The 18,098-nt window shown below is 42.9% G+C and overlaps 2 protein-coding genes across 2 annotated transcripts in view; one reads left to right on the top strand and one right to left on the bottom strand.

Annotated features, from left to right (window-relative positions):
- gmds (GDP-mannose 4,6-dehydratase) overlaps positions 1-7,175 on the top strand; it is a 138,487-nt gene extending 131,312 nt beyond the window's left edge. Inside the window, exons 10-11 of the mRNA XM_030050330.1 lie at positions 6,110-6,178; positions 6,592-7,175. Of these exons, the coding sequence (XP_029906190.1) occupies positions 6,110-6,178; positions 6,592-6,654 (132 nt within the window). The 3' untranslated portion in view covers positions 6,655-7,175. The remainder of the gene's footprint in view (positions 1-6,109; positions 6,179-6,591) is intronic.
- Positions 7,176-14,012: 6,837 nt separating this feature from the next.
- Positions 14,013-16,164, bottom strand: LOC115357428 (forkhead box C1-A-like). Its single transcript, XM_030048844.1, has one exon. It carries the CDS (start codon positions 15,882-15,884, stop codon positions 14,475-14,477), a length of 1,410 nt encoding a protein of 469 aa, XP_029904704.1. The 5' UTR covers positions 15,885-16,164; the 3' UTR covers positions 14,013-14,474.
- Positions 16,165-18,098: the final 1,934 nt, after the last annotated feature.

The following is an 18,098-nucleotide window of genomic DNA, read 5'->3' as shown; positions in this document are numbered from 1 at the left end:
TTTTTTTTCTTTTTCTTTGGCATTCACACAAACCAAAACCAAACGGCGTTCACACTGTGGCTCAGTGTGCAAGTTCCAATATAGACGTTATGTGTCACTAGAAGCCGTAGAAATCGTGATCGTACGTAAACAGTGAGGCCAGGGTGTCAAAGCCCAGACAGGCCCCTCAGTGCATTACTGAGATTACACAACAATTAAGATAAGGCTAGATGACACCCCCCCACCACACACACACACACACACACACACTCTCTCTCTCTCTCTCTCTCTCTCTCTCTCTCTCTCTCTCTCTCTCTTTCTCTCTCTCTCTCCCTCCCTCCTTTGTAGTGAGGATTATAAAGAATGTTGTTTAAAGAAGGGAAATCATGTTCGGCTTTGATGTCTCCTGAAATATGAAACACCCAGAGGCAGAGAGGAATACTAAACATTTACCACACACACACACACACACACACACACACACACAAGCTGCAATATACAATGCAGTAGTCTCAAGCCGTACTGTACAAACACAAACAGGCTCAACCAACGTTTCACTTTTCACCCAAATTGACTTCATTGCTCAGTTTCTGTTTGACCTCAGCAGACATGAACAGTCACCTGAGGCTCTCCCTCTCCCTCCCTCTCCCTCTCCCTCCCTCCCTCCATCCCTCTTTCTTCCCCTCCCATTTTTTCTCTCTCCCTCCCTCCATCTCTCCCTCTCGCTCAGTCTCCAGCTTTCTGCTGACTCCAGGAATTATGATCTGTTTCCCGTCCGCAGGAATAATAGAATACAGGAGGAGGGGAGGAGGGGATCCATGACCCCCCTCCACCACCAACAGCCCTGTGGAACAGTAGTGAGGAGTCCAGCTCCACTGTGGTTATCGTGTGTGTGTGTGTGTGTGTGTGTGTGTGTGTGTGCACGTGTGTGTGCCTGCACGTCTGAGTATGCATGCGTGTTCATCCAAATGTGTGATATTTTCTTCTTAATTTCCATAAACTTGACACATTAAGAGAGTGTACTTGGACACACACACACACACACACACACAGGCAGACATATGGACATATACAATCAAACAGAGTTTGCCTCGGTTAATGACCATTAATCCGCCCCCTCCTCTGGTTATCTTGACAGTGAGTGCCTCTCATATACAACAGTATGGCGGGCTGTGGATGTCAGCTCCGCTGCCAGCGCCTCTGGGCACTTAGCGCTATCGGCAGTCAGATCCAGCCGCTCAAGTGTGTTTAGAGTGTGTGTGGAGTGTGTCCTCAGCCGCGTAAATATTTATCACACGGCTCCCCCAGGAATTTTAATGAGCACTGATGGAGAGCAATCATCACAGCAGAGCCGGGGCGGAGACGGACAGAGAGCGAGAGAGAGAAAGTGAAATGACAACACGGTCAGGTCGTTTCCAGCCGTGTGATGGTTTGGTTATTAAAAATCCTTTTTCTTTTCTAACAGAGATTCCTGGTTTCCTGTTTTTCAGCTAATTATTTTGTGGCTTTTAGTGTTGGTCTGTTGGTCCTACTACAGACCAAGACGTTCACTTTTGTAAAAAAATAAATAAATAAAACAGTGCTTTTGTGTGTGTGTGTGTGTGTGTGTGTGTGTGTGTGTGTGTGTGTGTGTGTGTCTGCGTGCGCACGCTTGTCAGTGTGACAGGGCCACCCTTTAGAGGTCACTTAACACATTGTGTGCAGGCCAAGCTGCATGGGGAGTCGGGGAAGGAAACCTGAGCTATAACTCTTTTTCTCTTTCTCTCACTCTCTGTCCCTTTACTCTCTCTCTCTTATCTTCATCTCTCTCTTTCTATCCATCTCTCTAAACCTCTCTTTCTCTCTCTCCTCCTGCCTCTTCCTGTCTCTCTCTCTCCCCCCGCCATCCCTCTTTTTCATTCCTCTTCCCTCCTCACTTCTCTCCAGCTGAAACTGGGGGCCTTTTATGTTTTTAAGAGGAAGTGAGATGTAGAGGCAATGCTGGTGGAGGTGCAGTAGAAATTGACCAGTGACAGATTTGTGACTCTAGGTCTGAATGGAGCCGGCTGTGAGTGTATCCCACCTGCACGCACACACACACACACACAAATATCGGCTCACACACCTGGCCGCACGGCTAACACAACAGGCAGCCTCCATGTTTGCACAGACAGAGTAGCCACTGCGTTTTCCTTTCCGTCTCTTCTCGTGTCTCCGTTACTGCAGCAGCAGTTCACCCCGCAGTCCACTTGAATATAAAAAGCCCAGGATCAGGGGCGAGTTCATCCGTCAAGCCCTGCTGAGGTCAGAGGTCGGAACATCTGGGTCTGGTTGGAACATCTGGGTCTGCCAGGGGACAAGCGGAGACCGTGGGCTCCAGGCTCTCACGCCGTTCTCTGCTGCTGCTTTATCGGATTTTGTTTGATGTGTCTGTATGCGGAGCCCTCATGTCCACTACTGTACAAATACCAGAGATGCTGCTACTGGACTTCTAAAACCACATCATAGTCTCCCAGCATGCAACCCTCAGAGAGCGAGAGAGAGAGAGAGAGAGAGAGAAGAAAGAGAAAGATGAGAGCCGTTTTCATGAGAATGTTTGATCTGTCTCCCATAAGCGGGTGTGTGTCCGTTAGCATCCAGTGGCATTGTCACCGTACATGCCTATACTGCAATGCATACTGGCCATACATGCATGACAATATAATAATATAACCATGAAGTGTGAGCCTCTGTTGTGGTTGCTTGTGAGTCTGTGAGTGTGTTCCTGTGTTGGTACGTGTTAGTGTTTGTGCCTTTTATATGTTACGAGGTGATTTATTGACCGGCCTTGCAGCGATACCAGAATTCCTTAGCGTTAAATGCCTGCTCTGAGTACCTTCAACTGCCTGTGCACTTTATCGACCGTGATCACACACTATACGTCTCCCGCTTTTATATTTTTTAGGGTTTATTTGCATAGCTGTTCTGCTGGATGTGCTTGTGCGCTGTGGAGAGTGGCAGGAAAGCTGGCAGAAAGGGAGACAGAGGGAATGATGTGCCACACGGTTTGCAAGCAGATCTTGAACTCAAAACCCTGGAAGTGCTGGCTCCACACACGGCCAAGTGCAAATGGATGATCCTTAGTTTTAAAAAGGGGTGAGGAGGATTATGTTGGTGATAGCTTCAGACAATCCCATATCACACAGAATAAGTCTCTGTATCTCCAGAATTAATTTGGGTCATAAAAGGAGATGTGTGTGTGTCAGTGTAGCTTCAGTGAGGAAAATAGTCTCCATTTTATTAAATTTAGTTGACATATTCTGGCCGTTTATGCTATCTCAAATTATTCCATGTGACATAATTTCATGTCTTTCACCATAATAGCTAGTGTAGTTCCTGCCCATGATGCGCAGCATCATTTAGAGACTGTGAACAGTGCTTACTCATAGGTTTTTAACATGATCTCTGTTAGTGAGCTGTTATGTGCTCTTCAAAATTTGTATAATGCTCCCAGGGTGAGAGTTACATTTTGTCATGGCTAATTTTCAACTTTCTTGTACTGGTTGTTGTTATTATCACTGCTGCATATTTTCAGACATGGGCAGAGCGCTACTTTAAACAGGATGTACCACAACGTTGCATTTGCTTCCAAATCAGATCCATATGAAGATTATATTGTGCCCCCATCTGTTAGTAGTTCATGTTGAATTATTCGCTACATGCTCTGTTTGGGGTGAGTTGACTTGGCCGCAGAACGCTCTTGTTAGCAGTTTTGAAGCAGCTTTTATTCCACTGAGCAGCGTGAGTCGCTCTGCAGACGCATGCGAGCGTGTGCGAGCGAGCGGGAGCGTCTGTCACCTGCAGAAATCCTGGTCGAGGAGCAGCAGGTATCGGATTAAAGTGCTGCGTGCTGAACCGTGCGGTTGTACGGTGAGACTGCAGACATAGCAGACAGTCTCATTTCAACAGATGTTCCCCTGTCAAGCTCAGATGGAGACTTCACAAGCCAGACATGATGATGATGATGATGTTGATGATGATGATGGTACAGGATGCAGAGCTGTGTGTGGCTCTCTTGATCATACTGCAGCGAGAGCCTTCAGCTGAATTCTTACCGTTCCACTGCTGGAGCCATGAGGAGACGTTGCATAATGACCCCAGGGTGTCAAGGGTAGTAATCCTCTTTTATGTGAGGGTCTATTTTGTGTATTTACATCATAATGGTGGATGACATCTGCTGCAGGTTATGTAATGATTTGCTATATGAGAGGACCTGCGTCACTTGACCTTTGAATCAGTCTTTGGTGTCACTGGAGAGTTACTGGTGTTAATACTCAAACTTCAAACCCACTTGTGCATTCGTGACAAAACCAGCCGACGTTGCCTTAATTCGGGCTAAGAAATGTTCTCCATTACAAAGCATAATCAATATAATTATGGAGCGAGTGGATTATTTAATGTAATTATGGAGTAAGTCACCATATAATAATTACATTCAGCCTCATGATGAATTATGTCCATTGCTGTAGGTAATTAGTCTGAAAATGTTTCCAGTTATAGCTTTGGAGCCAAAAGTGAATGTGAGTAATGTACAGTGCTATTCACATGAGAATGAGCTGTTTGTCTGGCTATTACAGAGGCAGAAAATGGAGTACGGCTTTCATCTGTTGGCTAATACTGACCATGTGAAGTTTAAACCTGCACTGACTCTTAGAAATCTATTCACCCGCCACTGAACCAAATATTCAGATGTTTCCCAATAATATCAAAATGAAAACGGGGACAAAGTGCAAGACAAAAACAGGAGTTGTGTGTCTGTACATGTTCATAGTGTGTGTGTGTGTAATCAAAAGACAGAAAGAGAGCAAGAGAGGCTGTTGTGTGATTGAGAGTTGTTGAGGCTCCCTGAGATGTGGGTCCCTGCTTTCTAAAAGACTGAACTATGCGCGGCCCGCCGTGGCGCTAAGACACGCCAGTGCTGCTGTGAGCGTTCCACTGTAATAAGATCACCCAGAAAAGACATTTTCAAGAGGTTCAGTCAGATAAAACAGTGCGCTTTTTATATCATTTCAGCCGCCATGCAACGAGAGAGAAAGAGTGAGACTGCCGTGCACTTCTTGGCTGGAAAAAAAAAAAAAAGAATGCACCAAAGCGATTATTGTGTTAAAGATCTCTCTCTCTCTCGCTCTCTTTTGTTTTTACAACATTCGGGAAATAAAGGAAAATGTAAATCTTTGTTGTCCAATCATCAAAGGTCTTCATACTGTTGTTCTTTGGTGCATTAATTATTCGCTTTTTGAATACAGCACACAGTTCCAGAAAAAAAAAAAAAACAACTAAGGAAACCCTTCAATATCAGGTTGCAGCAGAATGTTTTATTAGACCACTGGAGGCCCACATATGTATTTCTGACAAACAGATAACTAATGCCTCAGAGACGACTGTTAAAATAAGGAGAGAAAACAGGAGTGAGAAAAATGGATATGGAAAGTGGGAAAGCGCAGGCGGGGAGAGAGGGAGAGAGAGAGAGAGAGAGAGAGAGAGAGAGAGAAAGGAAGCATTAAAGAGAGAATGTACAGGGAAAGGATTTTTTTTTTCCAAAGCTGTCTCTTTGGTGGTCTCAGGCAAGGTCTCGCTGGATCTTGAACCCACTGCAAAACACAACAGGGGGAAAAAGAGTAAGGTTTGGAGGGGTGGGAGGGCGGGGTATCCTGGGCTGGGGAGGGTGGGGGGGTTACACCACTAGAGTCCCACAATTCATCATGCTCTGGCACCGACGGGGGCTGTCTGGACAGAATGGGGAGGAGGAGGTGGGGGGGCTGGGATTGATGGCCAGCGAGACTCTGTGACCTCCCTTTCCCCCGAGAGAGTGCCGATACTCTTCTTGTGTGTGTGTGTGTGTGTGTGTGTGTTGAGACAGAGAAAATCATAGCTCTCCATCCCATACATCCTGGCAAAGATGTCAGGTTGGATACTGTGTGGAAAACAGTTATGTCTTTATACCAGGAGGACACCTCCACTGGCCGCTGCACGGCTGGAGAATCAACCCATCCTGAATGCCCTTCTTCTCCAGTGGCCATCAAACATGACTGATGAATTGTTTTTCTTTCTCCCTCTTTCTTCGCAACTCTCCCCCTCTCCCTCTCTCTCTCTCTCTCTCTCTCTCTCTCAGGACTACCTACAAGGTGACAGCACCAAGGCAGAGCAGTACTTGGGTTGGAAGCCAAAAGTGACTTTTGAGGTGGGTCCCACATTCTACTATTGTTTCAAAAAACATTTGGCTCCTATTGCACTAGGCTATATGCGGCATGTTATTTTTATACTTCGTAAATATACAGCTCTTTGTGTGTGTGTTGGGGTCGGAGGGCTAATGAGTATCCCCATCTTCATTAATGTTACTTTATTAACGCCTATCTTTGCGTTTAACTATAACGTTATAAACAAAGCAGTTAAATTTCCACCACTGGCTCTACTTGTGCAAAATGTTCCTTAGAGTCAATTATTATGAGAGCTTTAAATTGTTAAAAGTTGTTTTTGCATTTATGCTGTGCTACATTTTTCAGGTAGTTGAAGGTAAACTGGTTAGCTTTTTAAAAGCACCTTTCTTTCCTAATAATGAACCGTTTTAATTCTGAACACGGTGTCCCTCCACAGGAGCTGGTGAAGGAGATGGTGGATGCAGACATTGAGCTGATGAAGAACAATCCAAATGCATAAAGCCAAACGTGTCCATTCGGTCTGGATTTTTTTCCCCCAACACTCCAGTGCAGTGCCGCTGAATCCCCGAGGTGGATGTGCTACACTTCTCCTTTCATTGTTTGTCACTTTACTTTTCCAAATGAAGCAATTCTGTCCTTTGTTCTATGGTGAGGGAGATTAGACCTTGTCATTCAATGCCTTTGTGTTTCGTCATTTTCTGAGTATCATGATGTTGATTTTCTTTCACTGTCACATAGCAGGGATGCCTTTTTTCATTTCAGGAGTAATCATGTGATAATTTATGGACTAAATTTTGAAGGGTTTTTTATAGATATGTATATTTCTTTATTTCATTCAACTATGAACTGAATTCCTTTGACCAGGATGTCAAGTTGCAGTTCTGTTCTCCTTCACTGAAGTGGCAGTATACAACCATTAAGGTTGTATCATTTACTGCTGGAAATTATATTACTGTAATCATTATTTTCATCAGACATTTAAATCAACATGTAAAAATTTTGGTAATAAAGAATGCTCTTTTTAAGTATTGCCTTGTGTCTTTGTTGGTTTTTAGTTTAGTTATTGTTTTGCTGTATGACGCAGCACAAAGCCTTGGTCACTGCACCATAAAAAATATTCAGCAAAGTAAAGTAAAGCAAGGCGAAACATAGCCTAGATCTACAAGTCGTTTCTCTAGGTCAGTCAGCTGTGATTTATTTTTTTTCTCCTTGAAATACTAATATTAGGTAGAATATTAAAAGACGTTTTTTCACCTATACTAAAAATGTGCTTTTGTGGTCCCTCAAAAGAAATCTATAGTCCCTTTTTTAAATTAAGGTATGTTGGGCAGGAAAAAGTCAGCCTGTGTGTGCGGGGCCAGGTGCCAGGCTGCCCAGGTTGTGCAGAGGTCGTCTGGCTCAGCTCCTGTCATTTCCCTCCCCGTTACTCGCTCAGTTTTCCAGGGGTTTTATTTGCGAGCACACTGCCCTCTTTTATTCGGCAGGAAATGCGTTTTCCCCGGGCTCTGAATCCCACTCTGAAACGCCTCTTGTCTGTCCAGAGAGTCGTGCCCGCTCCAAATCCAGGCGCGCAATCTCCACGGCGCAGAGCCGGTGCGCAGCGCCTGGACCCCGACCGCCTCTGTCCCTGACACCTAATGGAAAATGACAATGGCTGGTTTTATGAGCAGCGGACAGCAGATAGCCTACAGCGCACTGCAAAAAAACACATGTTGATCTTGCTCCAAGCCATTCATTCGGGCTTTAAAATGTGTTATTAATATTTTAGAACAAAATACTCAGCCAGGAGCTCCAATTGTTTCTAATACATTTTCACCTTTTCAGCAACGAGTAAACAATTGTCACTATTTTAGAACTGGCTAATCAATCCATTGCTATTAAGAAAACTACAGTAGAATAAAGAACAATTGTTAAACGAGATTAATTGAGTTGAAGTATTAAATTATGTCATCCTAAAATCTACTTTTTGTCTTGTATTGAGAAAAACAAAGTTTTAAGTTCAGGTTCAATGGCTAGAAAATAGCCTGACTTGTTTAAATAGATAGGTGAAATATTTTTCAGTGCTTCTTAATCTGCTGGCCACGAAGGTGAAACAGCGGATTATAAAGCAGGCAAATAAGCCTGTTATTATAGCCCTCTAGATTGCTGGATGTAAATAATCCCATTAATTAATTGTTCAGTGGTTTATTAAACAGATCTGCCTTTCATAAAGAAGTACTTCAAACAATCCAGAAAACAAGACTGATCGATAATCCCATATTTTAATGAAACGCCGTGTTTTGTTTTTCTTTCATGGGGGGAAGCGGTTTGACATTTAACTAAGACAGAAAATTGCAGGTCTCGGGGAAGGTCTGCAAACTAAGAAGGGTGGGATTGCCTCTGCCTGTTTTAAGACAACACCTAGGACATTTAAAGCCGCTGTATGATCGTCCTGGACAGCGCTGCGTCTGTGTGGACTCCAAATTGGAAACAGATGTTGCTTTGAGGTTGGCCCCTGAAACCGGGCTGAGAGCAGAAAACACACGCTTCCAGTGTGCCGGGCTCCTCCTGTGTGGAGCTGCACACAGGTGCACCGAGTGCCCTCACCACTCCCCTCAAAGGCCAGTAATCTTGTCATCAATTTCAGGAAAAAGAAGGGGAAAAAAATAAGAGAAAAAACTTTTACGCAGTTACAGTCGATCAGAGAAAGATATACCAAAAAACCCTGAGGACATTTTTGTAAAGGAAGAAAAATACAGTGCGAAACGGTTGTGTAAACTCACAATTACTATACTATAATATTACCAAAACTATAATATTACCGTTTGTTAGGGTTAGGGTTAGGTTTTTTTTTTCTTTCTTTCTTTTTTTTGTGCTCACAGTCGTGTTCACCTTGGATAATATCTAGCCTACTTCAGGTGGTAAATCTATAACTAAAATCTAAAATAAACATAAAGGTGCATATAGAAGGCTAAACAGGGAAGATCCTAATTTAAAAATAAAATGTTCTTGATCAAACTCTTTATATCTGGTTAATTCAGCCTGTAGCACTGGTCCAGGGCGCATACTGGCTGGCTTGTTTCAAGGAATCTCAGATATTTCTCAAACATCAACAGTGTGACTGTCACAAATAGAAATTCAAAGAAAACTGAAGTCAGCCGTGTTTTCTAATAGACAGCATCTTGCCAGGTTTATTAGGCCTAGATCTGCAGTGTATGATAAACACCTTCAGACTGACCCGTAAACCTTACTGCTTTCCTATAAGACTGATTCATATCATGTTCACGAGAATAAACAGTGATGTAAACTCTATGTTGTTGTTTAGTTTTGTTTTAGAGCCTATAAGCTACTGCGGGTTATTTGCCGGTCAGAAAACTCAGTGAGTAAAATTGGGGCACAAAGGAAATGACGCCCTTCTAACTCATCTGAACCTTGTTACTGCCTAACATTTCTGACATTCCCCACCACTCGGACAAATAAGCATACAAAAGAACTGCTGCTTTGGAAATTGAACTGGGAATTGGATTTTTGGATTCTTTGCATGAGACAATGTTCACCTCACTGAGAACAGCGGGAAAATGAATGAGGGACAATTTAGATTAAATTTTAATTTACAGTGTGAATTGTGAACTTAAAAAAAATCCATCCAGATGCCACTGACTATTACAGGCCTATGGCTCGTGAACAAATCATCTTAATTTAAATTATAATAATATTAATCTCTTTGAAATCCATTACAGCACATACTGAAATATTTTTCATTAGGGTTTACTTGAATATTTTTGAGGAAAAATATCTTGACCGTCTTGTATACTTCCACGGCTGGCCTCGCGATAAATATAGCTGGTCCTCCGAAATATTTAGTTTTATATGCAAAGCAAATAAAGGAATTAGCTTTGTAGGCCTTTGACATTTTCAAGTTACGTGCAGTTCATCATATCAAAGCAGAAACTGTCAGAGTAAAGCCTCTCTTACAGTGCCAGGATCCCGCCAGACCAAGACAGAGCAAAGAAATCTCAGTCATCGCTTGTGCTTGAGGGGATTTCGCTCTGCTCCCATGGAACACAGCAGGCCTCCCCCCTGAGCGCTCCTCAGCTGTGGACTACAGGCACCTTTGCATGCCAACAGACAGCAAAGATGGTGTATGTGTGTGTGTGTGTGGCGTGAGTGAAAGAGAGAGAGAGCGGTGGGTGGTGCAGTCTCAGAATTAGACCTATTTGTTCATGCACCACGACTCGAAGTTTAACCCCAGCCTCTGAAATATGATATTCTGTTTCCAATGCTTAGATGGGCATTTACAGAGATTTTGATATTATGAGAAGTACCAAAAAAATTAACTTGTGGAGGTTTTAGAAGAGAGCTGGTATTTAAAACCGCAATATAATATAATTTTGTCTAATAGGAACATAGAATTGTGAATATTTAGATGTGCGCTACAACCTACAAAATTAGCCTACTCTTCAGGTAAAAAATATTATTCCCCAAACAATATTAGGTAGCAGATGTGTGTGTAATTTATTAATGTACTCTCCAAAAATTTTCAGTTGCCACAAAATTGGTGGCATTTCAGACTTATAGGCTATAGATAATTAAGATATAGCCATAGAGATGGAATTGAATTAAATTGAATCAGGATGGATTCAGCCTTTAGATTCAAACAGTGGCTGTGGGAAACAGAGATTCCTCACTGTGAAAAATGGTTCGTGCTGGTGGTGGACTTCTGGGAAGCTCCCAAATGTTTTCAGGTGTTTTGAGGAGCACCGTATATGTCTCCTTTTAATCCGCTGCTAGATCTGCCAAAAATGTAATATATGTGGACTATCAGCTTGCTTAACAATGGGTTGTGATAGTCCAGGCCTACCTTGTTGATTCAGCAGCCAACATTGCTGCTGGATTCATATCTGAAAAAAAAAAAAAAAAAAAAAGACAACTTGGAATTGTTTTGTTATTTTGAAACAGTGACTCTACCACATGGCTGCTTTACAGTAGCTCTCTGACTGATTACTAGGGCTTCAGACGGTGATACTGAATCGAAGATTCAGCTTAAACATCGCCTAAAGAAAATCTTGCACTATGGCTTAATAATTCCATTGTTGTTACGTTTCTGATGAAATGGATGCTTCAGCAGTTCCTCGAGTAACACTGTAAAGGGATTTAAAAAACTTGAAAGTTTCCTGCACGGCTCCAGTAACCCTCCACTCTTCCTCTGGGGGGCATTTTTTATTTTTATAGTGTGGGCTTATAAATTTCCAAAACAATATGTGAGTCTATTGGCCCTTGGTCTGAAGTCCTAGTAAAGGTTGTGCAGATAAGGTATTGACAGGCTTTACTGCAGGCCTCTCCTGAAGCGCATTGTTGATATGTTCACTTCCACTGACCTCCACCTCTCTCTGTCTTGTCCTCATGATGAAAAATGATCCTGCATGTGCCCAGATTGATTTTTTCTCCTTCCTGAACTGACACACTCTCGAGCGCCGCATCAATCAAGTGCCTCACCAAAGACGTTTGCTTAATTCTGCAGAAGTGATCTGTAATCTTTATTTGGCTGTGGCTGAATCCATTTGAGTTTAGCAGTGTGGAATTGCCGTTTAAAAGCACAGTGTTGTTTACGTTGCCTTGTATGAACGTTTGCTGTTGTTTGTTGGCACTGAATTTAAATTTTAGACCATGGCACTGAACCACAGATGAATCCACATAGTAACAAACAAGAAAAATAACAAACAAAACATACTCAGGCAGAGCACACTTCTGCAGAAGATGTGGCAGAGGAGGCAATAACGCATTGTTTACAATAGGTTAATTAGCTTGACTCATCTCAATGTGCCAATGTGTGAACTGCCCTGGGGAGCGCTTGTGCGGTTGATTTTTTTTTTTCCACTGACTCATTCAGCTCTCATCTAGACAGGCCTAAATGCACAATTGCAAGCAATCACGGCAGTGCAAGGACACACCTGCCCCCAGCGCTGGTCCCCCAAGTGTTACTGTCAGACGGTAAAACTCGTCTTACACGCCCTCTGAGGCTAAAGCTCTGCAGGCTGCTGGATCAGTGCGGAGGTATGAGTCTGGGCTGCTCATCTGACTGAGCCAGTCACTCCGTATAATGATAATCACTGAAACCTCGACAAGGGTAACTGGCACTATAATGACTGTTGACGCAGCAAATAAACAACACACTGTTTCTAAAACCATGCTTACTCAGTTAGCAACCAGATTGCTCAATCAACACCGACTTCTGCAGCTTGCTACACTCTCTCTCTCTCTCTCTCTCTCTCTCTCTCTCTCTCTCTCTCTCACACACACACACACACACACACACACACACACACACACATACAAACACAAACGTGTGTTTTTATTCCCCCAGAATCATGATAATTAAGATTTTATTATTATGAGTTTAGAAGTTATTATTATTATTATTATTATTATTATTATTAGCCTATTATTATGTTCGTATTGTTATCAACAACATCAATAATAATTATGATGATTATTATTATACAGTTATTAGTACTGCTGTGAAAAAATTACATTGTTGCTACAGTCTCATGTTTTACATATCATCTATTATTTGTAGTGTATCTTATTAGATTGTATGATTCAGAATATGATAATGTTCTCAAATTATTCTTCCTAGTAATGCCTGATAATAATAATAATTTAAAAACAAAACAAAACAAAAAAAAAAAAAAACAGGGCGCTGCAATATGTCATGGTAATCCAAAAAGTGTAATTTATTTTGACGGTCCTTATAATTTGAATATTGATAGGCCCATACTTTAGCTTTTGGGGGGATTTGGAGGTTAGAGAACTTGCCTCACGTCATCAGTGAAGTGGGAAAATAAATAAACACCTGGCAACACGAATATTACAATCTAAGCCTGTAAAATGCACGTGGCCAGTCCAGAAGAAAACGGGCCAGTGCTGCTCCGTGCCTTGAGCATGCATATAATAAAACACAGTGTAAGGCCAAGTGACACTGCAGGTCATTCAGAAACTATATAGTCCGCCATTGTGCCCTTAATACGCACGGATAAAGCCTTTAGGACCTGGTTAAGCACCAAACTGCACACTGCAGACTTCCAAAAAGTGCAGCTGCAGCTCTTGTAGTGACAACACCGTTTTAAACATCAGCTTATGGAAATAGATGTAATTACTCAATTTCACCGTGTAATGACTGATTTGTTTTGCGGGCTGGGCCTTCACTGAGGGCAAACCTCCCTTCTGAACAACTGCTGCAATGACTACAACGCCTGCATTTACACTTGAAAATTCAGAAATTTCAACATTAAAGTTTAAGCATGTATATTGATATTAAATTAAAAGGATTTATCACCTTTAAGCGTTTATTTTAAAGTTATGCCTCTCTCACGTCAGCTGAGTAGGCTTGTATGAGTTTGGCTTGCGCAGCGCATAGATCAGACCTGCAGACTCCTCTCGCTCTTTTTAATGAAATATTCTCTCTTCAACCAAATATGAATCTTTAATCACAGTGGATTGCCACGTTGCATTAAATATTAAGTTTCACAACTTATGAGCTCCGCATTATATGAGCCCAGCTGCTCAGTGAAAGACATACTGGCGTGTGCTATGCCACGCAGCGCCATTTAAAGAAACAGGTAATGCAATAGGCCTATTAGGCCAGTCCTTGTGTAGAGACCGTTTTGCACAAAAAAAGTTTTGCAAAAGGATTTTTCATTTTGACAGGGATGGAGAATATTTTCAGGAAACGCAAGTCACATGTAGACAATGTTTAAAAAATATATAAACCTCAAACTTAAGCTGTAGCCTGCAACATCCACCTATCAGTTATACCTCCTCCTTTTAGCGGTCTCAAGTGCTAATAAATCACTCAAATTAAAATCAAATAGACGGCACTTTATTAAACAAACAAAATGTAATGCCTTCAAAATTGTTTTTTTTTTTAACAAATAAGACAAAAAATGAATAGAATAAGTCAGTATAGGCTACAAGTTCCCCCTCTATTTCTATAAAAGAACTGGAACATTAAAAGGCAGCAAGAAAATTGGAAACACTTTCTAGTGTTTGGTCCTCAGTATCCAACAAATACCTTTTTACTAAAAAATAAATTACTATATAGACTATAATTTACAGTTTATAGTCATAAAGCTGGTATTTAAGCCATCTTTATAAACATTTCTCAAACTGAGAGGGAAAAACTTACGTGATTTTGGTGTTACACACGCCTCACACACCAGAGCAAAAAGAATCTGTTATGTCCATTCGGGGTGTGAATAAAAGACCGTATAGACGATGTACAAAAAATATAGGAAAATATATATTAAAGTTATTAATTTAAAAGACACTTTTTTTTTGCTTTCAGAACTTGCTGCAGTCATAAACAAAAGCTCCTGAGGTGCGGTAGATGGACTGGCCGGAGGGGAAAGCCATCTGACAGCTATTATTCCCGTTGACTGGAGAGCCGTTCAGCCCGATCCGCTGGGACTCAAACATCTCCCTCACCGAGTGGAAGTTCTGCTGCTGGGCCGGATAACCCGGGCTCAGGTGGCTCAGGTCCCCGTACCAGGACGGAAGCCGGCCCTGGTGCGCGTGGTGGCCGTCCTGGCCCGCCTGGCTCAGGTTGCCGTGCCCGAGCGGAGATGTGGTGGTCGTGGTGATGGAATAGTCGGGCAGAGTCTCGTCCACCGTGGTGGAGGGCGCCAGGTGCCCCCCTCTGTCCCCTGCATACAGACTCATAGCTTGCATGTTGCAGTGATAAGTTGCGTTGGAGTTCGTGGAGATGACATTTTGGTTGCAGGTTGCCGAGCTGTACGCGGATGTCTGGTTAGGAGAATAGTTAAGCGACAGAGAGGGGGTGATACCTGTCCGAGAGGATGCGATGAGCGTCGGGGAGAGGTCGGCCTGCGGAGACCCCCGCAGCGAAGTCATGATGTTATCCACGCTGAAGCCTTGCGCCGGGGCCTGGCCGTGGTGGTGATGCTCGGGTCCGTCCATGCTGAGTGACCGGGATGAGGGCACGCTGTGCGGGCTGCCAGTGGACATGCTGCTGCTGCTGTCCGGGCTCTCAATCTTGGGCACGGTGTTCAGTGTCGGGGACGCGGCCTGCGGCGGGGTGGTGGTCCCGTTCTCCGTCTTTATATCCTGGATCCGCACCGGCTGAGAGCCCTGCACCGGCTGGTCCTGCTCCCGGCCTGGGGTGCGAGCAGAGGAGTCTTTGGGTTGCCTGTCCCGCTCCTCTTTGTCCTTCAGCACGTCCTTCTTTTTGAACCTTCTCCGGCGCCGTAGGAAGCTGCCGTTCTCAAACATGTTGTAGGAGTCCGGGTCCAGGGTCCAGTAGCTACCCTTGCCAGGCTTCTTGTCGTCCCGGGGCACTTTGACAAAGCACTCGTTGAGGGACAGATTGTGCCGTATGCTATTCTGCCAGCCCTGCTTGTTGTCTCGATAGAAAGGGAACCTCTCCATAATAAACTGATAAATCCCGTTCAGGGTTACCTTTTTGTCCGGTGAATTTTGAATGGCCATGGTGATGAGAGCGATGTAACTGTATGGCGGTTTGACCATGTCTTTAGGTTGATGCTGAGGGGTGTACGGTCCATATGCCCGTGCCATGCTGGCTGGGTACTGGTCGTGGGCCGCATGGGTGTACATGCTCATAGGCGCAGGCATTCCCGTGTATCCACCACCGGCCCGGTAGTAGCTCTGGTCACTGCTGATGTACGGTACGACTCCCAAAGAGTTGGGGCTGGAGACAGAGTAGCGCGCCTGCATCCTGCGCAATGCGTAAAACCTCTCCAAGCTGTTTTCCCCCAGAAAATCTCAAATCGTCGATGTGGGCGACACTTCCACGTATCCTCTCCTTTCTCTCTCGTCTCGAAGTCGTTTTTTTAAGCTTCAGCTCGCCAGGCTACATTGGAGAGGACGCAGACTGCTGCGGTGAACATTTGGGAAACTAAGCAGGCTAAGTAAAGCTGGAGCATGAGCCTGTGCAATAAGGAACTTTTTTACCCTTCACATTTTTCTCCCTTTTGGCTGATCGGGCTGCTCCTCCCCGAATGTGTGCTCCACCATCCAATTGGAGGACGAAATGAACCTGTGGAAAAGCTGCACTGCAAAAAGTACCTCCCTCCCTTACTCTCTCTCTCTCTCTCTCTCTCTCTCTCTCTCTAGTTAAGATCAGGCATGGGGTTAGTATAATGCTGTTAAGGGTGTGCCCCTGCGATGGTAAAAATTTTATTTAGTGAAACGCTGGGGGCATTTATTATATTTTATTATTATTATCATTTTACATGATCTCAATAGTGTAAACGATAAAATTCCCTCTTGCCTATTTTCACAACAGGGATATTTGTCTATGCTGAAAGGCGCAAACGAACCAACAGTAGGCAATAGGCTGAATTTGTCTACCCTCTTTATTTCTCAAATATCAGAACTCACTAACTATGATTATGGTCCAAAATGAAACATCTCAACTACGACCATAGAGGATATTCTGTCTTTTCTGGGTGAAATAGTCCAAGGACCAGCATTTTTTTTTTAGAACAATTTTAGAACTACTACAAAATTAATAGAACACAAATACGTGTTATTAAAGCATCTACCGAAAGAACTAGAGCACATTGGATACATGCGAATGGAGAAAAACAAAATGAACCATTAGGCCTTCTAATCAGGCTCCTTTCTGGAGAAATATCATCAGCTGCGGGTCAGCCTTTGAATAAACAACAGGGACTTGAAAGAGAGTGGATGCTTCCCTCTTGGACCCCGACAGTGACAGTGGGCGGTGTGGGGAAACTAATTAAAGGTTAAATGAAGATCATTTGGCTGAGCTGGGTGAGAAAGGTTCCCTGGGTGTGAGAGGCTGCGACTGAGGTGGGATTTTGAGGCTGATATCTTCAGTACCTCCAAATGACATTCACACTAAACGGGTGCTAACAGCGCCATCAAAATCCCCCACATCATTGGAAAGCATTTTGTTTTGTCAGACAGAGTGTATTACCAGGGATACAAACAAGCGGACTAGTGCGTTTTAGGCTTGTTAATTTTAAAATTCAATTTCAATAAAATTACTGACAATTCATTTTAAACAGGGATGTACCCCACTGGAGGGTGGAATAGAGGTTATACATGTGTTTAGGTTGGCATCTTGTATGGTCTTATAAATATTTACTATGTAACTTCATACTGCATTATTTTAAATTATACCAAATTGAAAATATATAACAATAGAGTATATGAAAGAAAAAAAACACGTCTTTTTTAAAAGCAATTATTTTTACACTAACTCGGTTTTCTTTTACCCACTGCATCAGTGATCCTAACTAATTTTTACAATTATCTAATATTCAAATAATTCTTAGATATGAGTGAGATTTTTAGGGATAACTGTCATTGTTTTATGCTTGCACGTCGGCATATAAAAATATAGCCTGTTTTCTCAATATTTAAACAAGGGAATCTGACTAAGAAGTTGTTTCAGACAGAACAAAGTACGTGTTTGCAATTGTTTGTATTCTTACAAGCACTAATGTAAAACCGTTTCAGATGTTTCAAACAGTTTTGTTTGCATTAAATAAGAGGGGAAGGATTTCAGGTGAAACGTTTATCATTATTATTATTATTATTATTAACAAAGGACTATAGTGTGGTTTTCTGTTTATTTTCCCTCTTACTTGTAGATTAGCTCCTCTCTGGTATTATATCAATAAGAACGTGTTGTTGTTGGTTTAGAAAAAAGATAATGCTAACACATGTGGAATGTTCTAACTGTAAATTATTAGGAACCACAGCACCCCCACCCTTCCCCCAACACACACACACACACACACACACACACACAGGGGAGAGAGAGGGAGAAAGAGAGAGAGAGAGAGAGAGAGAGAGAGAGAGAGAGAGAGAGAGAGAGAGAGAGAGAGAGAGAGACTTGATAAAGCTGGTCCATATCTCCTTTAATTTCTGCGCGCACAGTGATCTAACCATGTTTGC

Source organism: Myripristis murdjan, chromosome 4 (genome assembly GCF_902150065.1).
Source record: "Myripristis murdjan chromosome 4, fMyrMur1.1, whole genome shotgun sequence".
In the NCBI taxonomy this organism is placed as follows: domain Eukaryota; kingdom Metazoa; phylum Chordata; class Actinopteri; order Holocentriformes; family Holocentridae; genus Myripristis; species Myripristis murdjan.
The sequence above is the reverse complement of the archived record's forward strand: the minus strand, read 5'-3'. Positions and strand labels throughout refer to the sequence as shown.

Bases quoted from the DNA above. Each gene is read 5' to 3' on its own strand.
- LOC115357428 (XM_030048844.1), bottom strand. From the start codon at position 15,884: ATGCAGGCGCGCTACTCTGTCTCCAGCCCCAACTCTTTGGGAGTCGTA.